General features: G+C 42.8%; 1 protein-coding gene across 6 annotated transcripts in view; it reads left to right on the forward strand.

Moving 5' to 3' along the window:
* The window catches only part of LOC122790739 (solute carrier family 22 member 17-like), a 766,774-nt gene that overhangs the window by 394,229 nt on the left and 345,715 nt on the right, over window positions 1-26,830 (forward strand). For all 6 annotated transcript variants that reach the window (XM_044058330.1, XM_044058329.1, XM_044058331.1 and 3 more), the window contains one exon: window positions 1,485-1,639. In XM_044058330.1, the coding sequence (XP_043914265.1) occupies window positions 1,485-1,639 (155 nt within the window). The remainder of the gene's footprint in view (window positions 1-1,484; window positions 1,640-26,830) is intronic.

A 26,830-nucleotide genomic window follows, 5' to 3' on the forward strand; every position in this document is an offset into this window, starting at 1 on the left:
GCTAGAAATAGCGAACGTTCTGTTATCGAACCCAAATGCACAAAACCACAAAGTTTCGAAGGAACGGATCAGCAAATTTTTTCCCATGAAAAAAATTTGCTGATCCAAAAAAAAAAAATGTACAGGCAACATAAAGTGGTGTGCTTCACCCCACACATGCCCCCAATGTGGGAGGCTGTGCCCCCCACACACTCCCAACTTAAATGTAGCAACTCCGAGATCGCACCACAGTGAAGAAAACAGCAAAGTCTGGAGAACAGCGCAGCAGATTGTTTCCCTGGGAAAGAATTTGCTGTTCCGTTCCTTAAATATCCTATGGTTTCATGCATTTGAGTTCAACAAATGAGTGTTCACTATTTCTAGCATTTGCTCATGTAATAGGAACCCTATTCTAAGTGGGTCTAGTATATGTCTGCATGGAACAAGATGTTTGACAGTCTTACTTGTTTAGTGAAGTGTGTGGTCTGTACCACTTGTTCAGAGGCTTCTGCATATTGACTAAAGCCTTTGTTGCCCCGTAGTGCTTTCTTTTAGACTAAATTCAGTTAATGAATACTCAAGTGTAACAAAATCAGTAGTAAAACAGTATCAAGATAGGGTGGCTTTGCTCGATGCCAGAAGGCTAAATAACCAGCTGCCCAACCTTGAGGCATGCAAGCATTTAGAAGACATCCATATATGTGTAATCTCTGAAACCTGGTTCAAATGCCCAGGAAGCACATCCTCCATAATTAGGCTTAGTACCTGTCACACTGTCAGGGCAAATGACAACTGTGTTGGTATATTCATATCTGCCAGCGACTCTCTCACCTCTGGACAGATTCCCAGAGACCCACAAATTGAACTTGCTGAACTCCAAATCATACTAATCGAACTCAACTGTCAGTTTATTTGCTGTTCCATGACCCCAGAAGTCCATCTTAAGGATGTAGTTACCAAGACTTAATTTAACCAGTCTGTTAGTTGGGCTGTTTCTTTTCAGGTTATTCTAACAATGGAGAATATTTTCTACTTTGACAGAACCAAGTCTGTCAGAAAATATTTTAGTTTTGATTCTTTTTCCAAGGAGAAACTGGCTTCTGAGGTTTCTAAAGTGACTTTCTCAAAATGGTCATGTATTATATTTACTTCTGCTGCCAGAAGTGCATATTTGGATGATATTTATGCAGCGGCTATATTGGGCATTACCATTTACTTTTCAAGACTCTATAAGCTGGATGTCATCTCATAGGTTTTGCACAGGGTTGCAAGTAAGGGGAAGAGGCCATTTTCAGATGCCAAGCTAAGGTTTTCTGTCTTTAGTCAGGGTGGTAGATGAAGTCAGAAGTGCCCATGCAGATCTATCACTGCATTAAGTATTTTACTTTTGCATGTCATTACATTTCTTCCTTTTTGTTCCCTGCTAAGTGACAAGTATTATTCCATGTTCTGATTAAAGTTCATACATGAATATGTAATTTGCTTCTCTTTCTTTTTCTTTACAGGATAGGACGCAAGAAGACATTTATCCTGGCTCTGATCCTCTCCATTCTTTGGGGAACTTTATTGCTTGCCTCCTCTACTCCTGCTGTGTTTATTCTGATGAGATTTTTTCTGGGATCCTCACTGGCAGGCTTGTACCTCTCCTTGTACATTATGAGTAAGTAGAATAAGTGTTTTGTTATGACTTGCAGTCATGGGACCAACGTGTACTTCCTTAAATATTTTTATACTGTGTGTTTTTTGTATCAGCTTTAAGAAGCCAAATGGCCCAATTTTTTTGCTGTTCACTTGAAGAGCTGAGGGGTTGGGTCACAATATGGCATCAGGTGCTAGATGAGCCAGCTATGTCCCTGGAGTAGTGTCTGTTAAGATATTACTTATTGCCTTCCATTTTCAGTAAATCCACAGGACACAAAGCGGTTTGAAGTAATACATTTTTCAGAATAGATTGGGAGTAAATTTAACTAGACTGACTAACATTGTAGAAATAGACTCTTGAGTACATGGAAAATGTGTTCTGGAAAATTCCTTCCAAACATAATTCATATCCTTGGCTGACAGTAGAAATATGCAATCATTATTCAGAACTTGCCAGTATTGTTGCATCTCAACATCTTCTCATTATTGCTCTAGTTGTCTAGACTTTAAGAATGCAGTACAAAAACAAGGCCATTACAGAACATGTAACAAAAGGAAGCCAAACTATAATATCCCTTTGTTTCATAACAAAGCAGTGCTGTAAACTTTATATGGCTTGCAATACACAGTTGCTGTACCCATGCCTTTCAGAATACAAATGTGTCTGGTTCACAAGGTCATAGTTAAGTACCAGGCTAGCTGTCCTTTCGGGCCATTTTAAGCCTAGCCAATTTCCCCTTCAAAGGTGATGATCATCCCCTGTGCCTTGTGTTTGTGAGGTAAACACCTGAAATACAGAAATCCATTTTGTCAGCTGCAATGTCTGAAATATTTTTTTTTTAATTTTTTATTTTTTACATTTGCTAACCCAGGGGTGTCTGACTGGGCCATAAGGCCCTTTTTCAGCAGAGGTCCATTAAGAAAAGCTCCACACAGAGACAATTGCAGATACATTTAGGTGTTTAAACAGCATAAATAATGCATACAAAATTAAAATAGACATATTTTACAGTGGTATGTAGACAGCACAGTACAGGGGATTCAAAAATATTCATTAATAAGAAAAAATAATAAATGACATGGTTTTCAATTGTGGTTTAAAACACAGTACGGTAAGAACATAGTACATTTGATTGTTTTAACAGTAGTATGAAGACAGCCCAATAGAAGAAAACAAATCTTCATTAGTAATATAAATCAAAACATAGTTTCATGGTAATTATTTGTAATTAGAACAGTGGTAGTACTAGTTAATGGCTTGGTTTGAAAGTAGTAAATAACTTGATGGGCTCAATATATGTGAGTGAGAATGAGGATTTAGTAAAGTGAGATGGGGGTAGTAAATGTGCCTTGTCTGTTTCCTCTTCTAGTAGTAAGTTAGATCTGCTAGAGCAAATCCATTTTCGCACTTATTTTTTTTTTATATTTCAGTATTTCAGTATTATGCTCGAGTGTGTCAGCTATATTGAACACAATTTCTGTTTGATGCTGGTAGATTCTAAGTAGCTACTAGGTAGTGTATTTCAGAAAACATATTTAAAAAACATCCCTCTGCTCTCCCACGTTGTCTTATGGTGATGATGCCAGGATCACTCCCTCCTTGGTTCCTGACATGTAATCCTTTAAGAAATGGCAGATGGGCTTCAGTCCACTGAAGTTCATGTCATATAATTTCTTGATGGCCTATATTGTATTGTTTGGAAAATGGATGACATCTCCCAGATGGTCACAGAAGGCAGAATATAGCTTTAAAGAGTAGACAGTCTTTGGGATAAGGATAAAACGGTCTGCTCTGTGTACAGAATGTTGCCTCACAGAGAATGTTATTGTTTCATCTCACACTTGCCTATTGTCTGTGCCTTTTAACTAGTGTACATTGTCACAGGAATGTTTCTTCCATCTTGGACATTTGTTCTGTAAACCTCTCTTCAGTCCATATTGTCAGAGTTCTTTACTTTTATTTCTGTATCTTTTTTTAACTTTGTTGTTAAATGAAATAACTGCCTAATACCTTCACTGGGTCTGACTGCTCCTCCTTCCTCTCCCAACTTCTCCTAGTGAGTTTGGACCAGCGTGGGTCTTAATGGGTGTGGTAATGACAACTGCTTCTGCTGTCCCCACCCCTACATTCATCAGCAATCTTAGAGGGTTACTCCTCTCTGTGGACCATACCTCTGATCAAGGAGTGTCTTTGGCAAACACCACCACCCCAAACGGGCATGCCCATCCCTTCCTGCCAGCATATACAGTTTAAAACAGAAAATATCACTTTTTCTGACATTTATATTTTAGTTTTAATTTCATACATACTTTGATGTAATGATTCAGATATATACCTAGTTTGCGTGCCTGAAGAATGATTGTATATCTTTTAACGGAATGTGCAGCCAAGGCCCTTCCAGGCCTATTTAGTTCTCTAGGGAAACATTTTTTGTTAAGCTGGCTAATTAGGTCAAATGGTCAACCATTAAGGCCAGGTGTGCCAAGTTAGATAAAATTAAAGCTGTGCTGCCTTTTACAATAACAAGTGTGCAAGCTGATGTGATGGAGGCTAATCCTTTTGTTGTGATAAGTTTGACATCAGGACAAGCTTCTCAGTCATCATTTCATACCCTTGCTTGAAGGGAGTTGCATTCTCCTTCTCTGTTCAGAAAGTCTTCTGTCTTACCAGTTATCAACTGTGCTGATGAGAGCTAATGTTGAACTTCTATAACAGAGACAGCTGGCTTAAATCCCTCCTTTCTGTCATTTCTGTAAGAGGAATGAAGATGAATAAAATGTCAGTGCTCAGTTCCCTCAAGAACCATTTGTATCACATGACTGTCTGGATTTTGCACTTCTCACATTAGAATGCTATCCTGTATAGCCATACTTTCTCATTTAATTCTGTATTCACAATGTCAGGTTTTTTTTGGCATTGGTTGGGTTGACGTGTTACTGCTGTAGGCCTTATGCCTGTGGTTCAGGTCTGTTCCATATTGTCTCCTTGTGACCCAGCACTGGCTTTTCATGCACAGTCCTGTCTGTCTGTCCCTAGCACTGGCCAAGTCGTGGGTGCCCACCAGTATTCTTTTGGCTCCTTGATGATGGATCTGTAGCTGTACCCTCACATCCATAGGATCCAAATTTAATGATGTTTTGCAAATGTTGATTGAAAGACTAAGCTCCCAGTAGCTTTCTTTTCCAGGGAAAGACTGTAAGAAACCTGGAGTATATATCAAGCATCTGTTTATTAATATTCCAGATAAAGTAGGGATTGTTGTGGGACAAACCATGTCACTATGGCCCTGTATGTCAAGTAAGTCGTACAGGATTACAGACCACAGCCAGGTGGGCTGACTGGTGGACAGAGGCCTCTAAGTTAGATGTGGTTGTCACTGCATCCACCCTGAGGAGAAGCCATGTTCATCAGTCCATCTGTCTGTCTGCTTATCCACAATGACATATGGAGGGCTCTGGATAGGCTGTAAAAGTAAACTTTTATTTCCTTGACTCTGATTCTCAGAGTGGTAAATTATTTAAGCAGGTGCCACAAACCAATGCAAGTCTTAACTTGGTTGTTAACCTCATCTTTCCTGTCACTCCTCACCCTCCTAACTGAAAACACACCTTGGAATATTCCATTACATTCTCCTCTTCACCCCTCAATCGTAGCATAAAATCTAAATACTGACAATTTAATCTTTTGATCGCTGCAGTATACCCATAAATATCTCATTATTTATTTCCTCCTTCAGAACAAACATAAGGGAGCACTTTGTCAAAATATTCTGTAAATCAAAACCAGTGTGTCTAAGAATACTGTCTGTGCTGTTATTGTCACGTGCAGGAGACACTGATGTAAGTCCTGCTCCCCTATCTTGTTTCCTCACTCCCAAATAACATTAACATGAATATGTTCCATGATATTCTTAATGAGTGCATAGGAATAAAAATCATATGCAGATAGGTTTAGTGCTAACTTTACCCCCCTCTCAACCCCTAAAGGGGCCCATATCTGTACAGGAAGAATGCAGAGTTCCTGTAATCACAACTACTCAGGTAAAAGCTGCACTCTCTAAAGCCAAAAACACAGCATCCATTGGGCCAGACAACATCCCAGGTTGGGTTTTACACGGACTTCAGAATGAACTGGCTCCCCACCTAAGCACCATGTTCAATCATAGCCTCACTTCAGGCTTTGTGCCCACTGAATGGCGTCTGCAACATACTCCACAAAGGGGGAGCCACCACTGTTCCTGGGAACTATCGCCCTATTAGCCTGATGAGCCTAGTCTGCAAGGCCATGGAATGTTTCATCATGGAACTCATAAACAAAGACATTGGTAACCTCCAAACTCTGGACCCCACCCAGTTCGGGTTTGTGAAAGGAAGGTTATGCCTCCTGAACCTGATCAACTTCTTTGAGACGGTCACCAAAGCCGTAGATGAGGATAAGGTGGTTCACACAGCCTATCTTGACCTTGCCAAGGCTTTCCACACCATCCCCCATTCTGGAATTATAGCTAAATTCACTAAAATAGGTATAAATCTGTACGTCATACAATGGGTTGCCAACTGGCTCACTGACAGAACCCACACTGTAAAAGTTGCAGACTCCAAATCTGACTTCAAACCAGTGACAAGTGGAGTACCACAGGGTTCAGTTCTGGGACCTCTCCTGTTTGGTATCTACTTCTCTGAAGTACAGGCTAACACAGAAGGCCTCTGGCTAATGAAGCTCACAGATGACTGCAAACTAGGAGCCATAGTCGAGTCCCCAAATGATGTGGACATCCTACAGAAGGGCCTTACTGAGTCAGATGCCTGGTATCAGAGTCATGGCCTCAAGCTCAATGCCAAAAAGTGCACTCTCATCCCCTTTGGCAAATACACTGTACCCATGAACTACCATATAGGCAGCAGTCTACTTAACACTGAATGTGTGATAAGAGACCTTGGGACCCAGATGGTCAGTAGTCTCTCCTTTGATGATCACATCACCACAGTAGTCAGGAAGTCCTTCTACATGGCACACCTCATCACAAAAGGGTTCTCATCCAGGAAAAAAAGAGGTCATTGTTCCCCTCTACTCGACCCATCAGACCCATTATAGAGTACAACACCCCTTTTGGGATGTACCTCACAAGACATCTGCAGTGGCTGGAAAGGCCACAGAAGTACCTCACAAAGAGGATTACTGGCCTCAAACAGATGCCCTACACTGACCGTCTCAAAAAACTCCAGAATTACTCCGTAGCATGTCGCCTACTCCGAGGTGATCTCTGCCTAACATGTAAAGCTATGGCAAACCCAGAGCTGTTGGACATGCTACACCTAAAGAAATCCCAATCCCTCCAAGCTACAAGCTCTAGGGACCTAAACCTTGTCACCACAATAAACAGGACATGCTGGAGGGATAGATTCCTGTCCCAGAGACTTCCCATACTCTGGAACAAGCTACCAATCTATGACAAGCAAAGTTCCTCATTAGCACTCTTCAAGAAAAATCTTGATGAGTGGATGGGAAATAGGAAATACACCCCGGGGATCATGTCTGTGACTCTGCTCGACAGTGGCACAGGAAAATAACTTTCTTGGGTGGCATAAGCCAGGAAACCTTGTTGGCTAGGCTTACTTAGGCCCTTGGGCCGATAGCCTAGTACCTACCTATGAACCTATAAACAAGAATGCCATAAGTATTTGTAATAAGCCTGAACTACTGCAAGCATTGGTTCAACAATATGCACCCAACATCTTTGCAATTTCTGAAACCCGGTTAAAACCACATATTCAAAAACTCCAGAATTCAACATGTCTGATTAACATATACATTGTATATTAACATATATAGTACATGACATTTTTCTTTCAGCAACCCCTTCCTGCCTCCTCTTCTAATACTTATTTTCATCGTTTACAAGTTTGCAGTGTCTAGCCACTTGTATTACCCTTTTAAACACCTACAAATCTTTCCCACTAATTTCTGATGTAATAACATTGGTGCTGAAGTACTGATTTTTGCAGTGTTAAGTTCAGTTCTGTATTTTTTTTCTGTGTTTTGTTATACCAGTGTCCTCTGAAAATGGTCGCTGACTAGCAGGGCCAACATGATCTCACACACACACACACACACACACACACACACACACACACACACATGACTTCTTTCAGAGGAATAGGAGTGTTGCATATTGCCAAGAGCTGGTCTTGTGGCCCAGAAAAGAGAAACTCCGCAGCCAGACTTCAGTATCTTCAGCTGTCTGCCGTGTTATGGGTACATGCTGTCTGTAATGCCATACAGGGAGCTGTAAGGGAGCAAGGATCCTGTTTAGCCATACACCAGCACACCTGGCTATGTCTTGCATCTCTTCTAGGGACACAAAAGCTACATTCATGGACATACTCTTTAAGGGGATCCTTGCTGTGTGGGCCGGAAACCAGCATACATGTTCAGGGCATAAAGAGCTTAGAAACAGATGTCAAAAACATCTAAGAGAAGCCAAACAAATACTCTACCTAAACCTGAACTAGCACTCTACAACTAAAAATTCATATCTAACAAAAAAAAATTTGGGGGGGGGGACTATTTTTTATTCTTCTTAACATTTTTCCTAGGGTTGCCACCCCTCCGTTTTTTTTCTGGACTATCCGGAAATCGAACTTATTCTCTGGTAGTCTGGAAAACACTGTACAAACTCCGGTATTCTGTTTCAAAAAGGAAACAGACTATCGGAGTTTGTAAATCTTACTAAGCTTTTTTACAGAAAAGCATAGTAAATAAGCCAAAAGCAGGCAGCAGGAACGAAATAAGAGGGCGTTCCCCACCGAGTGATGTCACTGCGACGTCACAAAATGGGGTGGAGTGTGGGTGGAAGATGGGTGGGGTGGGCGGGGTTACTGGTGACGCGAGGGGTGTAGCTTTACTCCGGTTTTAGCCATGAAGGAAGGTGGCAACCCTAATTTTTCCCCAAGGAGATACTTGAGCCAGAGAAAGCTGTTTTCAGCACTTTCTGTTGAGTTTACATTATCAAGTCAGATTGAGTTGGTCTCAGTCAACCTGATACCAGCAGTACTGCTGGACCAATGACCTTCGAACATAGTAATCTCAGGATAGATACAGTTTCCCTAAGGAGGAATTTGTACCATTTCTGGCTCCTAATGTGGCTATTCCTTTTTGGTAGTTGTTGGAGGGAAATTCAGTTTACATCTTTAGCAAAAAACGGCACACGTGGAGCTGGAGAACAGCTGATGCAAGTAGCCAAAGTTAAGTAATGTCACCAAGTAGATTTAAAGCACAAAGGTTTATTCCGTACACAAGTCCATGCTATATGCACTGGCGATCAAACATGTTAAGTAATTCTTTGTGAAAGGGAGAATTACAAATCAAGCCTGTTTGGAAACTCCACATTCTAAGCCCTTTGGGCACAATTTTAAGACGTAAGCATTCTTTACAATACATATTGTCCATCTGAAGTTTCTTGGCTTTCAAAAGTAAACTATCTAACTTTTGTAAACTGTTAAAGTAATTGTCACTTACAGGAGTAGTTTCATTTCCAAGCAGAAAACTCGGATCCACATGCAGCCATTCAGTTATATTAACTGCTTCTCATCTGCTTGCAGGGCTGTTTATCCTGCTTAAATTCCGGTCGCCAGCATTCTGGTTTAATTCCCTTTGTTCTAGTGATGTTGATAGCTGAAAAACATCAGTATTAAATCCATTTTGGTGCCAAGAGATGAGCCGTTGTGTCCTGCTGCTTGTTTGAGCTCCGGGGGCATTTACTTCCTGTTCCACTAAGGAAGTAGATTTACTGTTTAATTCCAAGTGCCTTCTTTCAAGAATATCCAAACGCTGTGTTAAATTGCCAAATGAGCTATTCAGCTCAGCTAGTGTTTGGATGAATAGCATCAGTGAATCTCCCTTCTCGGTGCCAGAAGCCATCAACTCAGAAAAAACTGTGCCCAAAGGGCTTAGAATGTGGCATTTCCCAACTGGCTTGATTTGTAATTCTCCCTTTCACAAAGAATTACTTCACATGCTTGATTGCCAGTGCATATAGTGTGGACTTGTGTGTGGAGCAAACCTTTGTGCTTTAAATCTACTTGGTGACATTATTTAACTTTCTCTACTTGCATCAGCTGTTCTCCAGCTCCATGTGTGCCGTTTTTTTGCTTATTAGTTTGTATTTGTGTTTTTTTCCTCAGTTTACATCTTTGCCAGTGATGCCAGATATCCAAACAGTGGTGCTTGAGAGATTAGCAAAACTGGACACTTCACTTCTTCCACATACAGATCAAAATCCCTGTCTTTGTCTCTGTACTTTAATTAGCTTTGAAATAATAATTTTTTAAATGTATGTAGAACACTTGTATACATTGTCATAAATTTATAACAGATTAATCAAACATGTATACGCTTTGTCATCTAGGATTTCCAAATAAATCTAATTGTCTAACTTAATAACTGTGAGATTTCTTAATGAACTTTTAATGGACCCTTAATGATTTAGGTGTGGTTCAGTACTGAATTTAACCCTTCCTCATTACGTCCATCAGTACAATGAGTTTTGGTAATGGCATATTTCCAGTGACAAAGTTGTATTTCCTGGAGAAACTTAAATGAGTTTCCTTAATGATTTACTTAAAACTCAGTACATATATGTAAACAAATATAATGCAAAATCCAAGGCTGTTACAGTCAAATAACTACAAAACCCTGCATTCTGTACTTGTGTGCAGCAAGCCATATGTCAAATCTCATTTTGAGAGTTCTTAGTAAAACTGTCAGTGAGTTAGTCATGTACAAATCACACAAGACTTCCAGTCTACAGTTAGGAACTGGAGTAGTCTTAAGCTGAATTTGACCCCTATTCATTTCCCTATTATAAACTAGGTATGGGGTGTTTCCAGTGACAAAATGTCCCCTATGCTGAAGAGATGTATATGTATTTTTTTTTTTCATTTGGATTTAGTGGTAGCGAAATATAGATATTTTCTGGCCTTGTGCTTCACTCCCATCTTTGAGAAGTTGTATACTTACTCCAGAGGTAACCAATTTAGATGTTAATTTCAGAATTCAGAGTTGAAATCTAAGTGTAGGAGAAATTGTTACTTTCTGCATTATGGTGTAACCTGTTTTAAAATATCTGACAAAAGAAAATGAATACTAAAATGAGCTGCCCTTATATTATGATAAAAAAACCTTAAAGAAAAATTATATATATCAAAGTACTGTACATGCATTTTTGTAAAATGCAAATTGTAGGTATTCCTGGTCCTGCTGAATGAAATGTGTATTTAACATGAAGTATCATACCTGAAAGTGAAATTCCTAAACAAAAAGACTTCAGGGGCTTGTGAGTGAAAATGGAACTCATAAATAAAGACATTGGTAACCTCCAAACTCTGGACTCCACCCAGTTCGGGTTTGTGAAAGGAAGGTTATGCCTCTTGAACCTGATCAACTTCTTTGAGACAGTCACCAAAGCCATAGATGAGGGTAAGGTGGTTCACACAGCCTATCTTGATCTCACCAAGGCTTTCCACACCATCCCCCATTCTGGAATTTTAGCTAAATTCACTAAACTAGGTATAAATATGTATGTCACATGATGGGTTGCCAACTGGCTCACTGACAGAACACACACTGTAAAAGTTGCAGACTCCAAATCTGACTTCAAACCAGTGTTAAGTGGAGTACCACAGGGTTCAGTCCTTCCTGAGTAGAGGCGGACTTCTCTGTAGCTAAGTGAGTTACCATTAGGTGGTAATGATCTTTATGACTAGCCCTCATTTTTCACTGGTCCACTCCTGCACACACACTGAGGATGCCATATTTGGAGGAAATGCATATATATATTTTTTTACTCAGGAGTCCAAAGAACGTTTGTCTCCAATGAGAGCTACTACACAAATAAGTGCGTAAAGCCCTAAGTCCATAGTTTCCTGTTACAGAAGGTAAGCTGATCATTGTAGAAACAAAACAAAGCAGTTGTAATATCTGAAAGGTGAGCTCAGCCCCATTGCCTTTACTTCCTTGTAGTGCCAGAAGAAAACAGCTGCTGTTCCCACGCTTCTCACTAACAGTGAATCCAAAGTGATGGACAGTGTATTTGCATCTTCTCTATTGTAGCATTTTGAGCTATGAATTGCTTATCTACTATGGCACAGTACTGTACGTCTGTCTTACAGCAAGTACAGTACACCATTCATTCACGGTCTAACTTGGATAACAAAGAAAACATTGTTGCTTCTAATAACAAGGGAGGCTCAATAATTTTCTGGTAGCCAACTGAAGAAAGACTTAAGGCAATGAAGAATAAAAACATAACTGCTGCGTAATATAAGACACTTTGTTTTACTTTGTCAGGATTTTTCAGTTTCTAAAAGAACCCTGTGTAGAAAACAGCAGTCCCATCAGCAAAGACTAAGCAGAAAGATACAGTGGAAGTTCCAGCTGTTTTTGTTACTGATTCTTAGCAGCCAAACTTCTCATTTCCGTCTGCAGCTTCTTCTCTGTCATACGTAGGGGAGTGGGGAATATTGTCACATGTCATCAGAAGCTTGCAGTATATTTCTTTGTGAAGGTCACTTTTTGCAGATCTCTCTGAGAGGTTATAAATTAGAATTTTCCAAAATACCTGAGAAAGCACCAGTTTCTTATTCCTCACCTCCACATTTACAGGAACTTCATTTTCTTGAGAAAAAAAAGGCTGTTAGTTGTGTGTTGGGTCACAGAAAGGATACATGATTTTATTAAATGCTGTCCACAGTCTTAAACATAGACTGCTGATAGGGACCAGTCTTAGTCCTCACATACATTTTAACAAATAAATTCTGCTTAAAGATCATATAAAATTTGTTATTGCTGATAAACCAGAATTCCTTAATTTGTAGTAATAAGGATCCATGTGTAGATGTTCTGATGTTTTTCTCATATGAAATGTCTAGGATTTCATGTTCCTCTGGTGTATAACTCTACATTTGACCTGTCCACAGTTCTGAGGGCCTTTATAGAATGTGTAACCCCATTTTTTGCACAAGTGAAAAACATCCTATTTCCTTATCTTAACATATATGTAGTGCGTGGAGCGTGGTGATTATGCTCCAGTATTCAGAAAAAGACAAACCAGTTAATCACCAGCATGATGCACAATCTGACCTTAACAAATTTTAAGCACCTCCTGCTTGTGTTGTTAAGGTAGGCTGTACCACTCGGCAGTAAAATCTGCCTGCACTAACTAGCAAATGACAGTGGCAGACCATAAGATTTGATGTGAAATTGTTCAATCTCGCCGTTTGTTCTTACACACGGGTTCAGAGCTGATCCTCGGCTCCAAGTCGGCCGCATCACTAGCTCGCATCTTCGAGAAAGCTCGAGGCACAGTAATATCCCATGATCCTCTGGTGCTAACCCTCAGATCTAGTTTGCCGCTAGCAGCAGATCACATCGAGAGGCTTGGGCCAGTAGAATTTTTCTTGTTATTTCTTGATATTTACTTCAAATTTTTACTTTTCTTTATAGTGTTTGATAGGTTTAATATCTAGTTGTTGTTTAAAGTAGTTGTAGTCAGGTTGTTACTTAAAAATTTTAGTAAGGGCCTTAGGCCATTTTTTTCTGTATGAATTTACTGTACTTAAAAATATATATATATATATATTTACTTTTCTGTCTTTCCTATTTTTTTCATATATATATATATATATATATATATATATATATATATATATATATATCTTAGTGTGCTGTGTGAGTGTTTTTTACAGTTTGGATATATATTGCTTTTAACATATATTATAGAAAATTTTTTCTTAAGAGTGGTGCACTTTTTTGGATTTTCCTTTATTATTGTAAGAATGTCAGAAAAGACCAAAAGTGGTTTTAAAAGGTGTCAGTGTGGACAGAAGATGTCCATTACTGACAACCACTCATCCTGCGTCTACTGTCTTGGCCCTCTGCACTTGCAGGAAGACTGTTCCATCTGTCATTCCTTTAGTGGGAGGGTCATGATGGAAAGACGCAGGAAGTTGGTGGACAGAGGGTTGCTTAAACCCGAGTTTCAGGAGGCCCTGGACAAGGCTGAACTGGTTTCAAAGTCTTCGAAGGGGTCGAAGTCTTCAAGAGTGTCTGAGCCCAAGTCATCGGCTCCGAGCACCTCTTTTCAGATTCGGACACCGGCTCCTATGACTTCAGTGCCGGCTGTCGAGACTTTATCTCTGCATGAGGCTCAGGTCTTGGAGCCGGTATCAGAGGTACCACCTTCGGCTATCCTTCGCTCGGTGACGGCTTCGATCCCTTCGACCCGTTCTTCGAGGCCACTTTCCGACTCCGATGTGGACCGAGTGGTACAGAAGCTTATGGAGAACTCGGCCTTGTCCAAATTAATCGAGGTTTTGTCCCAGCTGGTTTCGAAACTCGAAGCTATTCCAGTTCCCTCAACACTTCCTCCTCCGAGACCCGTCGAGTCATCGGTGTTAGGAGTCGAAGAACCGATGATTGTAGAGCCCTCGGTGCCGAAGCCTCCAGTAGTGCTATCGGCTCCGTTGACCTCTACTCCTTCGGAACCAGCCGGAGAGTCTCGGAGCCAAGGATCTTTCCTGGGTTCCGGGAGGGATAGTCGAACCGAGATATCGGTTCCAACTCTTCCCCTCGGTGCCTCTACTCAGATCAGTTCGGATCCATCCTCGGTGTCGGAGCCCGTGGTTCCGATTCCGGAGAAACGACCCCCTTCTTCGGATCGGGTCGGATCTTCGGGTCGGGGCACCGGTGCCTTTGACATCATGAGGAAGGTCTTGTCTGATTAGACACATACTTCACCGGTATCTTCATCTCCTTCCCCAAAAGGTCTGCATTCTGCTTCTGTGCCTTCGGTTCCTACTAAGCGTCGAGACCCAATGCCTCAGAAGTCCCCACAGGGCGACTCTGGTTCCTCGGATGCATCCCCAGAAGCTCCCGCTGAGGATGTTCCGAGGAAACGACTGTGTAAGAAGAGGCACATAGATTCCCCTCAGGAATCTCTCACGTCTGATACTGATTTAGATGAAACAGAAGGGTCCCCATGGTCCACCTCTGAGGATGTCTCGTTTGCAGACATTTTGGAAATCCTGAAGCAAAGAGGGGACTGGAAAACCCTTACCCTTTCTGTGGATGAATCGGTATTGCTGAAGGCATTTGGGGCTCAACCTTCTACCTCCTGGGTGACTCCACCCTTTGACGATCTCATGGATCTTGTAGCTCGGAGGGCTTGGGAAACACCTGATACAGTGGAACCAGTCCCCCGTAAACTAAATAAATACATGACGGCTCCCCAAGATAAAGCCTATCTTACAAAAGGAGTTCCCGTAGATACTATGGTGGTGGCGGCGGCCACTAAGAAAGAGATGTCTGAATCATCTTCCTCTGTCCATCCTCCTAATAAGGATTCTAGGACAATGGACAGATATGGGAAGTGCATATTTAGTTCGGCGACTTTTTCCATCCGATCGCTCAACTACCTTATGCATTTCACGCGTTTACAGAGAGATCTCATTAAGGAATTAGGAGATACTCTCCAGGGACACACAGATGCTGCTGTCACCGAGAAAGTGACAGCGCAACTTAACACCCTAAATTCCATAGTCAACTCGTCCATGAGGCTGATTTCATATGCAGCCGAAGGATCGAGTAGAGCGGCAGCTTCAGCGATTGCCCTGAGAAGATGATCCTGGTTGCACTTATGCTCCTTTGCGGAAGCCTTTAAGTCTTCCTTTCCCAGTGCCCCCTTCGATGGTGCCTCCTTGTTTGGGCCCAAAGTAAAGGAGACTCTCACGAGGTGTGAACAAGAAGGGAAGACCCTGTCTGCCATAGGGGTCTGTTTTTCCGTTCCATCTAGACCCTACCCTAAAGGGCAATGAGGAGGAAAGATGTGGTTCCGAAAGACTCTGGGATCTTTTCAACACACCCAAAGTGACGCCCCCTCCAGAGGCAGAGGAGGGGGAAGAAACGGAAGATGCCGCCCAGCCGGCAGAGGGGGTCCGCAAAATCAGGCTGACAGAGAGACCTTCTCTGGAAAGCCCTTCCAGCACTCCTGAGTGCAGGCCCGGCTGTCCTACTCTGGAGGCAGTCGGGGGTCGCTTGGCTTTATACCCAGAGACCTGGCTAAATCTTACATCAGATTACTGGGTAAAAAGCATAGTTACCAGAGGCTACAACATCCCCTTCATAAAAATGCCACCCAACTCCAAAAAACTCCCAGACGTTCCACCCAGTCTGCGAGATCAAGCAACCATAGAGATAGGAAGGTTGCTCGAAAACAGAGTCATCCAACCAGTCCCAGTGGACCAAATAGGATCCGGAACTTACTCAAGGTTCTTTTTAGTTCCAAAGAAAACAGGGGACTGGAGGCCAATTTTAGACCTCAGCAAGTTAAATACCTTTGTGAAAAAGGAAAAGTTCCGGATGGTCACGCTTCAGTCAATCCTCCCTTTTCTGCAAAAGGGCGACTGTATGTGCTCTATAGATCTCAGACGCATACTACCATATCAAAATGGCCAGGGCGTCTAGAGATCACTTGCGCTTCCGGCTGGGAGCCAGTCATTTCCAGTTTCGCGCTCTGCCCTTTGGTCTCACCTCAGCCCCCAGGGTGTTCACCAAATGCATGGCAGTAGTAGCGTCTCACTTGAGACGAAACGGATTCCGGGTGTTTCCTTATCTAGATGACTAACTCCTTTCCGCCACCACCGAGTGTCGTCTTCTACAAGCCAGGGACTACACCATCAGTCTTTGCTCTTCACTAGGCATAACGGTGAATTTTAGAAAATCTGTCATATCGCCGTCACAGCGTATCTTATTTATAGGAGCACAGCTTGACACTTCCCTGGCTCAAGTTACTCTCCCCCCACCAAGAGTATCAGACCTCAGGCATCAAATTTCGCTCCTTCTTCACAACAAGAGAGTCCCTGCACGACAAATATTAAGAGTGCTAGGCTTGATGGCAGCCTCCCTTCTTGTAGTTCCTTTAGGCAGGATGCACATGAGGATTCTTCAATGGATGCTATTCGCCCAGTGGTCATATCTACAACTTCCACTATCTCATGAAATCTTGATCACAAATTCTTGCAAGAAGGATCTCTTGTGGTGGATACACAGTCAAGAGCTAACACTAGGACGACCCTTTGTCTTACCCAGTCCGGTAGCAACTCTAACCACAGACGCTTCCCTGACAGGGTGGGGGGGATTCTTTCAGGGACAAACAGTCCAAGGTCAATGGTCCAACTTGGAGTACAATCTGCACATCAATGTTCTAGAGCTGAGGGCAGTGTTTCTAGCGTTGCAACACTTTCACAAGTCCTTACCTCGGGGAACAGTGACAGTTCAGACAGACAATATGTCAGTGGTCTGGTACATAAACAAGCAAGGGGGAACCAGATCTTACCCGTTATGCAGAGAGGCCCTCAGAATTTGGCAATGGGCAAAGTCCACTGGACGCTTTCTGATAGCAACGCACATCATGGGGACTTCCAACGTAATCGCGGACAGGTTGCGCAGAGCCATCCTGTTCCCTCACGAGTGGTCCCTCAAACCTCAAGTGGCGGAAGAGATCTTCCGCAGATGGGGCCAGCCTTGCTGCAACCTGTTTGCATCCCCATTGAATGCCAAATGCAGAAGCTACTTTGCCCTGTTACCCCCCCCCCCAGGGGGTGTCCCCAGGGACGCACTGGTATATGATTGGCCCCCGGGTCTCCTTTACACTTTTCCTCCTGTTCCACTAATTCCCAGGTTTTTGCGGAAAGCCAAACGTCTGGACAGGACCATAATACTGATAGCCCCATTCTGGCCTCGACAAATCTGGTTTCCTTTCCTTCAATCTCATCAAGTGGAGGAACCATGGATACTGGATCCGGAGCCAGACCTGTTGACACATTCGTCGGGAGTTCCTCACACCTTCCTCAAGTCCCTCAAACTGACAGCTTGGCTGCTCCGCTTCCCATCTTAGCCAGGTCAGAGTTACTATCCCCTGCAGTACAACAAATTGTATCTTCTCACAAACCATCTACAAGAAAATTGTACATCAGCGAATGGAACCGTTTTGCGCACTGGGCCTCCAAGCAAGGTATAGATCCATTCGGGGCTTCAGTACACAAGATACTAGATTTCCTCACCACACTTTTTCAAGAAGGAGCATCAACATCCACTATAAGGGTTCAACTGGCCGCTATATCCAATTTTCGTATTGGCCGTGAGGATGGTTCTCTTATGTCCCACAGGCTTTGTAAAGCCTTCATGAAAGGTACTTTTCACCTCCGTCCCCCCTTTCATAATCCAATAGCCCCTTGGAACCTTAATCTCATGCTGTCACAACTCATGTTGCCCCCTTTTGAACCAGCAACCACAACTCCGTTAAAATTTCTTTCGTGGAAAACACTTTTCCTGGTTGCCATCACTTCCGCCAGAAGAGTTTCAGAGTTACAGGCTCTATCTATCCGACCCCGCATGATTTTTCATCCAGATAGAGTAACCTTGCGCACCAATCCGTCCTTCCTTCCGAAGGTTTGTTCAATTCAGAACATCAATCAATCTATCGAACTACCTACCTTCTTTAAAAATCATTCCAATAAGCTAGAATACACATTGCACAAGTTGGACGTTCACAGACAACTAAGATTTTACTTACATAGGACAAAAGAGTACAGAAAGTCAGATCAACTATTTGTCTCATATGCTGACCAAAGAAAAGGACAGGCAGTAATGAAGGTTACCTTATCCAAATGGCTCTCAGATTGCATAAATTTGGTATATGCTGAATCCAAACAGCAACTCCCTTTCAAACCCAGAGCTCATTCTACAAGGGCGATTGCTACCTCTTCAGCCCATACCGCTCGTTTGCCTTTAGATACCATTTGTGCAGCGGCAACTTGGGCAAAACCACATACCTTTATCGCCCACTACAAGCTAGGCAAGAGCTCCAGGGACAGGGCGACGTTTGGTTCCACTGTACTCAGGAATGTTCTCCCTTGAGCCACCCGGGAAAAAGGAGCTAGGGACGCTACCCGTGTGTAAGAACAAACGGCGAGATTGAACAATTTCACATTTAAGAAGTTATGTCTTACCATAACGATCCATGTGAATTGTTCATCTCGCCTTTGTTCTTACATTCCCCCCCTCCATCCCCCGTCCTACGGTCTGGGAGAACGGTTTTCAACTAGATTCCGTTTCATCCTTTTCTAGGTATGGTTGGCATGTTATTGTGCATCAGTAATGGCATCTTTTATCCTCTACTTGGCAGTAGGGTTCCAGACACTTTGTAGTATCTGTTTATAAGTGTTCTAGACACAGTTCAAAAAAGGGATTCTTCTGGTATAGCAAACTAGATCTGAGGGTTAGCACCGGAGGATCATGGGATATTACTGTGCCTCGAGCTTTCTCGAAGATGCGAGCTAGTGATGCGGCAGACTCGGAGCCGAGGATCGGCTCCTAACCCGTATGTACGAACAAAGGCGAGATGAACAATTCACATGGATCGTTATGGTAAGACATAACTTCTTATTTGTTTCCTATCCATACCCTTAACATGTCCCTAAGTTTCTGTAAAAAAAAAAAAGCGCTTGGAAAGTTGATAGAATAACAGGATGTGTCTGTCTGCATAATGTGAATGATATGAACTCTGAAACTCAAATGTATGTCATTATTTAGTGACTTCAGTCTTTGGTGGTTTGGCTGAAAAAAAAAAACAGATTTTGTGAGGAACAGACCAAAAATATGTAGCAATAATCTGGACATTCTATGAACATCTAGACAGTTAGAGAGGCATTAAAGGTAAGAGTGAATGTGACAGACATTGCCCATAGCCGGCTTTAGGTACCAGTGAACCCTGCGGTCGCTGGGGGTCCCACAACCACTGCAAGTTATCTTATCTTGATATTTTGCAACGTCTATCAAACTAACAAAAGCTAGTACAGCAATCTTGTATAAACCAGGTGGGTAATAACTCTTATTTAGATCATCTTTAAAATTCAAAGATCTCTCTGGTTATAGTAATACTGTTTAATCAAGTAACAGGCTTCACATTCCATTAAATATTTTTCCACTGACATAGTGCCTTTGGCTTAGTTAAACCCTGCTTGATGGACATTCTCTCCACTAAAAACAACAACATAGCGAGCTTTAGGTACCTACAATACCAGTGGTTGCATTGGGGGTCCTTAATCATCCATGACTGCATGGGGCCCAGCAAAAGCAGCTGATGGTAAGGAAAAATGTATTAATTATCTGATTATGCTCTTTAACCTGACCAGAGCTGTGGTATGTCCCTGTTAGGATAAAGCTAATAATGAACATAAGCAAGGTTAAAGCTAATAATGAACATAAGGATAAAGCTAATAATGAACATAAGCAAGGTAAGCAGTAGAACAATCAGCAGTCTGGAATGACTGATTTGAGTGCAAACGTTGTGTTTGCTTTCTTTCAGGGAGTTTTATAAATAATGGTAGAATACCAGATACTACAACTCAACTTCTTTGCAGAAGAATTCAGCACAATACCAAAAATAATACACCCCACTCTGATGGACCGCCTACATATCCACAAAACAAACAACACCAGAATTACTCATTCTAAAGACTTAAACCTTCCCTATGATATACATAGGACCTGCTGGAGAGATCGGGATATATCTCAGAGTCTACCCATCTATGGAACAGGCTCCCCATCCATGTGAAGCAGAGTTCCTCCCTAACCCAATTCAAGTGCAACTCAGACAACTGGATGGGAAACCAGAAATTCATCCCTGGTTTGGCACCTATGTCTCTAATGGAGGCAGGCAACCTGTAAATGGTTCATCTCCCAAGTCCCTGCTTATACTTATCAAGGGTATCCGAACTTGTCATTGATTTGGGATGCATGGCTAGGCTTAAAAAGGCCCTTACGGTTGTTAGCCTAGTAAACACCTATGGACCTATGAATAAAGGCTCAAAATCAGAAACCTATTTTAAATATTACTCTAATTCACTTAAAAAGTTAATAAATAACACCCTTTGCATCAACATGCATTTTTTGGACAGTAAGGTATAAATATCTGATGCCTGGAATTATTGACTATCTACAATCCTGAGGGATTTATTAGTGGATCAAACTTTTTATGAAGGACAGAGTAAAATCAGGGAAGGTCTGTGAAATCTGAGACAGTTACAGGTATGCATTACTCCTCACCAAGGTAAATAAAAGTGACTTACCTCTACTGCTGTTTCATGACTGCTATACAGCATTCTGGTGTGGTAGTACCAGTGTTGCACCATGTATTGCTATTTGCTGAAATAAGTACAAAACTAGTATTGCTATGGCTTTTGTGCATGTTTGAAAAAATATCTCAATTTTTTTATCTCTGCATTCACTCAATAATGCCAGGACACATACATTATTATTATTCTGTGTCTCAGTGAAACATGTAGCTAACAAGTAATTATATTTCAAATATAGTACATAAAATATATCACAGAACATTCAGACACTTCAATCTTCAAAAAGTCTGGTGGCCCCCACTCCCCAGACTGTATAAATTGATACAGGGGGCTCCCTTAATCATCCTTGGCTGTATGAGGTCCCCACAAAAACTGTTGCTGGTTGGAGAAAAAAATATATATTTTTATGCTCTTTAACCTGAACAGGGCTGACCTTGTTAGGATAAAGCTTATAATGAATGACCTCTACTCTCAACTGCACCCATTCTAAAATCAGCCATGTTCAGATGTGTGCATACAGAATGCTGCTGTAGGTTATGGTGTGTGTGTGTGTGTGTGGGGGGGGGTTGTGGTTACTTCTTTAATTTTCATTACAGTCAAACCATAGAAGTGTGCACATGAGATAATTACAGATTTTTGTGTGGGCTGAGGACAGTGTAGTCATTGTTTTAACTTTTCTCGCAGACATCAGAGGTGTATAAAGGTTACTGCAGCTTGTGTAGGGCAGTGTGCTGTAGAATACATTACCTTAATCTTTATTTTTTCAATTTCGCATCAAGCACTTATACAGGTAGCTGCCTTTGATGGTTAGGGTTAAGGAGTGAGGAGGCATGGTATGTATATGCATGTTAGCACTCACTTGAAACACACATTTGTGGCACTTCGAACCTCTGCTTTCATCCCAGTCTAACACCAGAGGGATGCACAGGCAGTGAACTGTCTTTTTTTTTTTTGGGGGGGGGGGGGTTAGGGAGGCAGGCCATATTCCCAGATTGGACCTCTGTATCCAGACAACAAATGGGTTGTTAGTTTGTTGTGAGCTACTATGTTGTCATCTTTGACTATTAAGCCTTGAGCACAACTTAAGTCTTCCTTGAAAGAAAAAAAACCTGACATTCTTATTTTTTACTCATGTTTTTTGTTAATGACACCATTGGATTAAAATGTTGGGAAAATGCTCTAAAATGCATCCCAGAACACCTATAACCTTATGGCTTATTGGGCCCTGGTTTATCTGAGTTATTTCCTAAATGGTTATTACTGTGCTATCTTGGTCAGGAAAGGTGTGCTGAAAAGATGCAAGGAAAACTTAAGCTAAACAGCAACACTGAATTTCTTTCCTTAATCATAATTTCTGTTCATGCCATCTCTAGATGATAAGATTATGTAAAAAAAAAATAGTGTATATAGACAGCATTTCACCTAAGTCCAGACCTATACATAGAGTTGCCATTATGTATCATCGTTGTAACTAAAATGCCAGTAACTGAAATCCTCATGTGAGGTGGGTGAACATAGTGTGGTACATAGACCTGTTGTACTGTGAGCATTGCAACTACAGGTGAGTCTGTGCGTACTACTCCTAAACGTTTGCAGCATAAACTAAAAGACTGCTTTGGAGGAGTGAATGTGACAGGGTGATACTATGACGGAAGTGCCTAAGGGCCCCCGATCTTGACATTTGCTGGGGGCCCCCAAAATGTTAACACCGGCCCTGACAGTGCCACACTGCCTTTCTAGCATCATCCACCAAGTGTTCTATGGCTTTGAAAGCCAACAAAACCCTTAGTGATTTCCCCCCTGTAACTATTAGTACGTGGAGCTGATAAAGCTCCATGTATTACAAAGAATTATGTTAGTCTCATCAATCATTAACTTAAATTACGGGTTTTCGACTTGGATGCCAAGATTCACCTCTTGAGCTTTGCTCTTGATGTGACTTTATTGGCATCCATATTTCAAACACATAATAAGTGGGTTATGATCGGCAAACCGGTCATAATCCTTTGTTATTAAAGCCAACGTCTTAGGCATAATTTGGTCCTAGTAAAATGTTATTTCTTGGAGCCAAGTAAATCTGAAGGTACTTCAGTACTCAGCTTCCAAGGATACGGTTTTCGTCTCACCTTTTGATTCATTTTGTACTACACTGTTCCTTCTCTGGGACAAAGTTAAGATTTATGCTTTGGTGAACCATATATAAATCCTGTCAGCTGTAGTGATAAAGTAATACTTCAGAGTTTAGTGTCTTTCTGTATTCTGATTGTAACCAGTGCCAGACACTTTATTAAAAGGCACAGTTACTTCTTAAGAACTTAGGGAACAAAGCTGTGGACTCATTACACCAGTAAATGCCAGTACTACCAGCAGATGCAGAAGTGGCACAGCTTTTCAGCCTTTGTCTAAGAATGACATTTTTGTGTTCTGGTATCACCATGGAGTCCAACAACAGATGCTTTAGACAGCTTAGGGAAATTGTTTGACATATCTAAGGATTATTTGTGTCTGGTCCCAAAAGAACAGTTCGTTATGTACTCACCATAACGATCGATGTATGTGGTCCATCTCGCCTACATTCCTTACTCACGGGTTCGGAGCCAAGAATCGGCTCCGACTTGGCCAAATTTCTCTAGCACGAAGTCTCTAATTGGCTGGGTTAACCCGGTATCCCAAGATGCACCTCGCCCTAGCCCCAGATCGTGTTTGCGATCATACCAATCATAACCCATGCTCAATCACACTGGAAGAAATTCCAGCCAGATAAGGGAAAAAAATCACTGATCTTGAAGGGTCCACCGAGCTAATTTTCCTCCAAATCCTCTAGGAAGGGGGCAGGTGGGAGGATACTTTGGAATGTAGGCGAGATGGACCACATACATTGATCGTTATGGTGAGTACATAACTAACTGATGTTATGTGGTCCTACTTGGCCTACATTTCTTACTCACGGGACAGCGTCCCCAGCACCTCTATCCTGGGAGGCTCATAGGAAGATACTCCTGAGAACCGTGGAACCAAAGGAAGCCCGGCCCCTAGAGGCCACGTCCAGCTTGTAATGAGTAATAAAAGTGTTGGGGAGAGGCCCAAGTGGCCGCAGCACAAATGTCATCCAAGGAAAGCCTAGCATGGAAAGCTATTGATGTAGACATAGCCCTTGTGGAATGAGCCTTGATGGGAAAGGGTAAAGTTCTGCCTGCTGACGAGTAGATGAATGAAATACAATCTTTGATCCACTTAGAAATTGTGCACTTGGAAAAAGGACAACCTGTCCTGTTTTCTGAAAAGGACACAAACAGTTGATCATATTTCCTAACCTGCTTAGTCCTATGCAAATAAAATCTCAGTTGTCTGTGCACATCTAACTGATGAAACCTGAACTCTGCTTTATTGGAAAAGTTCAGAAAGAACACTGGTAGCTCAATAGATTGATGGAGATTGACAGTGGATGACACCTTCGGAAGGAAGGAAGGGTTAAGCCTCAGGGAAACTCTGTCCTTATGAAAGATCAAATACGGGGGTTTAATGGACAAAGCTTGAAGTTCTGATACCCTCCTGGCTGATGTAATGGCCATCAGAAAAGACGTCTTCCAAGATAAGAACTTTAAGTCACAAGTGTCAGCCGGTTCAAAGGGTGGTGACGTCAAAACTTGTAGCACAAGGTTCAGGTCCCATGGCAGTACAGGTTCTGAAACAGGGGGGGCGAAGTAACCAAGCGCCTTTTAGAAAGGCCTTACAGAGTTTGTGACCGATAAGAGAGGGCTCGTAGGATGTGTGAAAATTGGAAATTGCAGCCAACTGTACTTTAATGGTAGCGGGTGCTGAGCCCTGACGGAACAACATGGCTAAAAAATCTAAGACAGACGGAATTGGGGCTGTGAAGGGGTCCAAACCTTGGGCTTGAGCCCAAATAGAGAATCTCCTCCATTTGCTGGAATAAATCTTCCTGGTGGAAGACTTATGAGAAGAAGACAAGATGTGCACCACTTCAGGTGAAAAGGAATGTCGTCTAACTAGCGACGGATGTGGAGCAGCCAGGCTGTCAACCTGAGAGTTCGCAGGGATGGATGAAGTTGTCCTGACATGTGAGTCAGGAATTCCGGCACTGGGTATAGAGTCCACGGACCGTCCAGTGCATACTGTTGAAGAAAAGGGAACCATACTTGTTGAGACCAGTGTGGAGCAATAAGGATCATCCTGCTTCCCAAGGATATGGCTTTCTATATCACTCTTGGTAACAGAGGAAACGGAGGGAAAGTGTAGACCAAACCGGGGGGGCAATCGTGAGCTAGAGCGTCCCTGGGTGACTCCCCCTGTGGGGGGATCAGAGTGAAGTACTTGCTGCATTTGGCATTGAGGGGGCTGGCGAAGAGATCGCAGCAAGGCTGACCCCACCTTTTGAAGATCTGAACCGCCACTCGGTTGCTCAGGGACCACTTGTGAGGCATCAGAATAGCTGTGCTTAGCCTGTCCGCTATCACGTTGGACTTCCCCGGAATGTGCGTTGCCACCAGAAACCGTTGGGAAGACACTGCCCACTACCACACTCGCATGGCCTCTCTGCAGAAGGGATAAGATTTGGTTCCCCCCTGCTTGTTCAGGTACTACACTATGGAGATGTTGTCCGAGTGAATTGCAATCGTTCCCCGAGGTAGAGAGTCTTGGAGTGCTCGCAATGCCAGAAACGCCGCTCTCATCTCCAGAACATTGATGTGCAAGTGTACCTCATGATCTTGCCAGGTGCCTTGGACCGTCCTGCCTAGATAATGCCCCCCATCTGGGAGGCGTCCGTAGTCACCATGGCCACTGGAGACATAGGAATCAAGCTCCTTCCTCTGTCCAGATTGGAGGAGCATAGCCACCAGAGGAGGTCCTGTTTGCATCGTTCCGTGAGAAGTATCAGGTGGGAAAGATGAAGCTTCTGAAAGGACCACTGAACCGACAGGAGCCACTGTAGGATCCGCATGTGTAGCCTGGCCAGAGGTACCAGCATGATGGTCGAAGTCATGGATCCCAAGAGCTGAAGAACTAACCTGGCTTGAACTTTTCTGAGGGGCAACAGTGCGTGGATCTGAGACTGCAACACTCTTATCCTGTCCTGTGGCAGAAAGGCGCGCATTTGAATAGAGTCTAGCTCTGCGCCTATAAAAACAACATGCTGTGAGGGCTGCAAGGCAGACTTTTCCCAGTTCAAAGTAATTCCTAGACGTTGACAAAGTGAGATGGTCATCTCCCTGGCTTGAACGAGCAGATGCCTGGTGGGGGCGGCGAGAAGCCAGTCCAGATACAGAAACACCTGGAATCCTAGACATCTCAGGTGAGCTGTCACCACTGCCAAACATTTGGTAAACACCCTGGGGGCTGTGGTGAGACCAAAGGGCAGGGCACAAAACTGGAAGTGACTGGCTCCTAACCGGAAGCGTAAATGACTCCTGGATGCCTTCTCCATTTTGATGTGGTAGTAGGCATCCTTGAGATCGATGGAGCACATCCATACTCCTTTCTCCAGCAATGAAAAAATGGATTGAAGTGTGACCATCCGGAACTTGGACTTCGGAACGTAGTGATTCAGTCGACTGAGATCCAGAATGGGTCTCTGGTCCCCAGTTCTTTTCGGCACCAAAAAGAGTTGTGAGTAAGTTCCTGATCCGACATGGTCTGAGGGGACTGGTTGGATGACTCCTTTTTCTAGCAGCTTTGCCACTTCTAGTGCTGCTTGATCCCGTTGACTGGGTGAGACGTCCGGGATCCCTCTGACTGGGGGGGGGGGGTCGACGCAAAAGGAATAGTGTAACCTCCGGTAACTATTCGAAGCACCCAGCGATCCTGGGTGATGCTTTCCCAAGCTTCCAGATGCAATGAAATTCGGCCCCCGACTGGCTCTAGAATAGCACAGTCGGGCAACGCCTCTGGAACGCTGGAAGGAAGAACCGCAAAAGGAATCGCGGTCTCCTGAGTTGCAGGGGGCCTCCTCTGCCTCTAGGAAGCAGTCTTCCGGAATAATTACCCCCCCCCCCCG

This window comes from Protopterus annectens, chromosome 16.part0 (assembly GCF_019279795.1).
Source record: "Protopterus annectens isolate FY-2018-M chromosome 16.part0, PAN1.0, whole genome shotgun sequence".
In the NCBI taxonomy this organism is placed as follows: Eukaryota; Metazoa; Chordata; order Ceratodontiformes; family Protopteridae; genus Protopterus; species Protopterus annectens.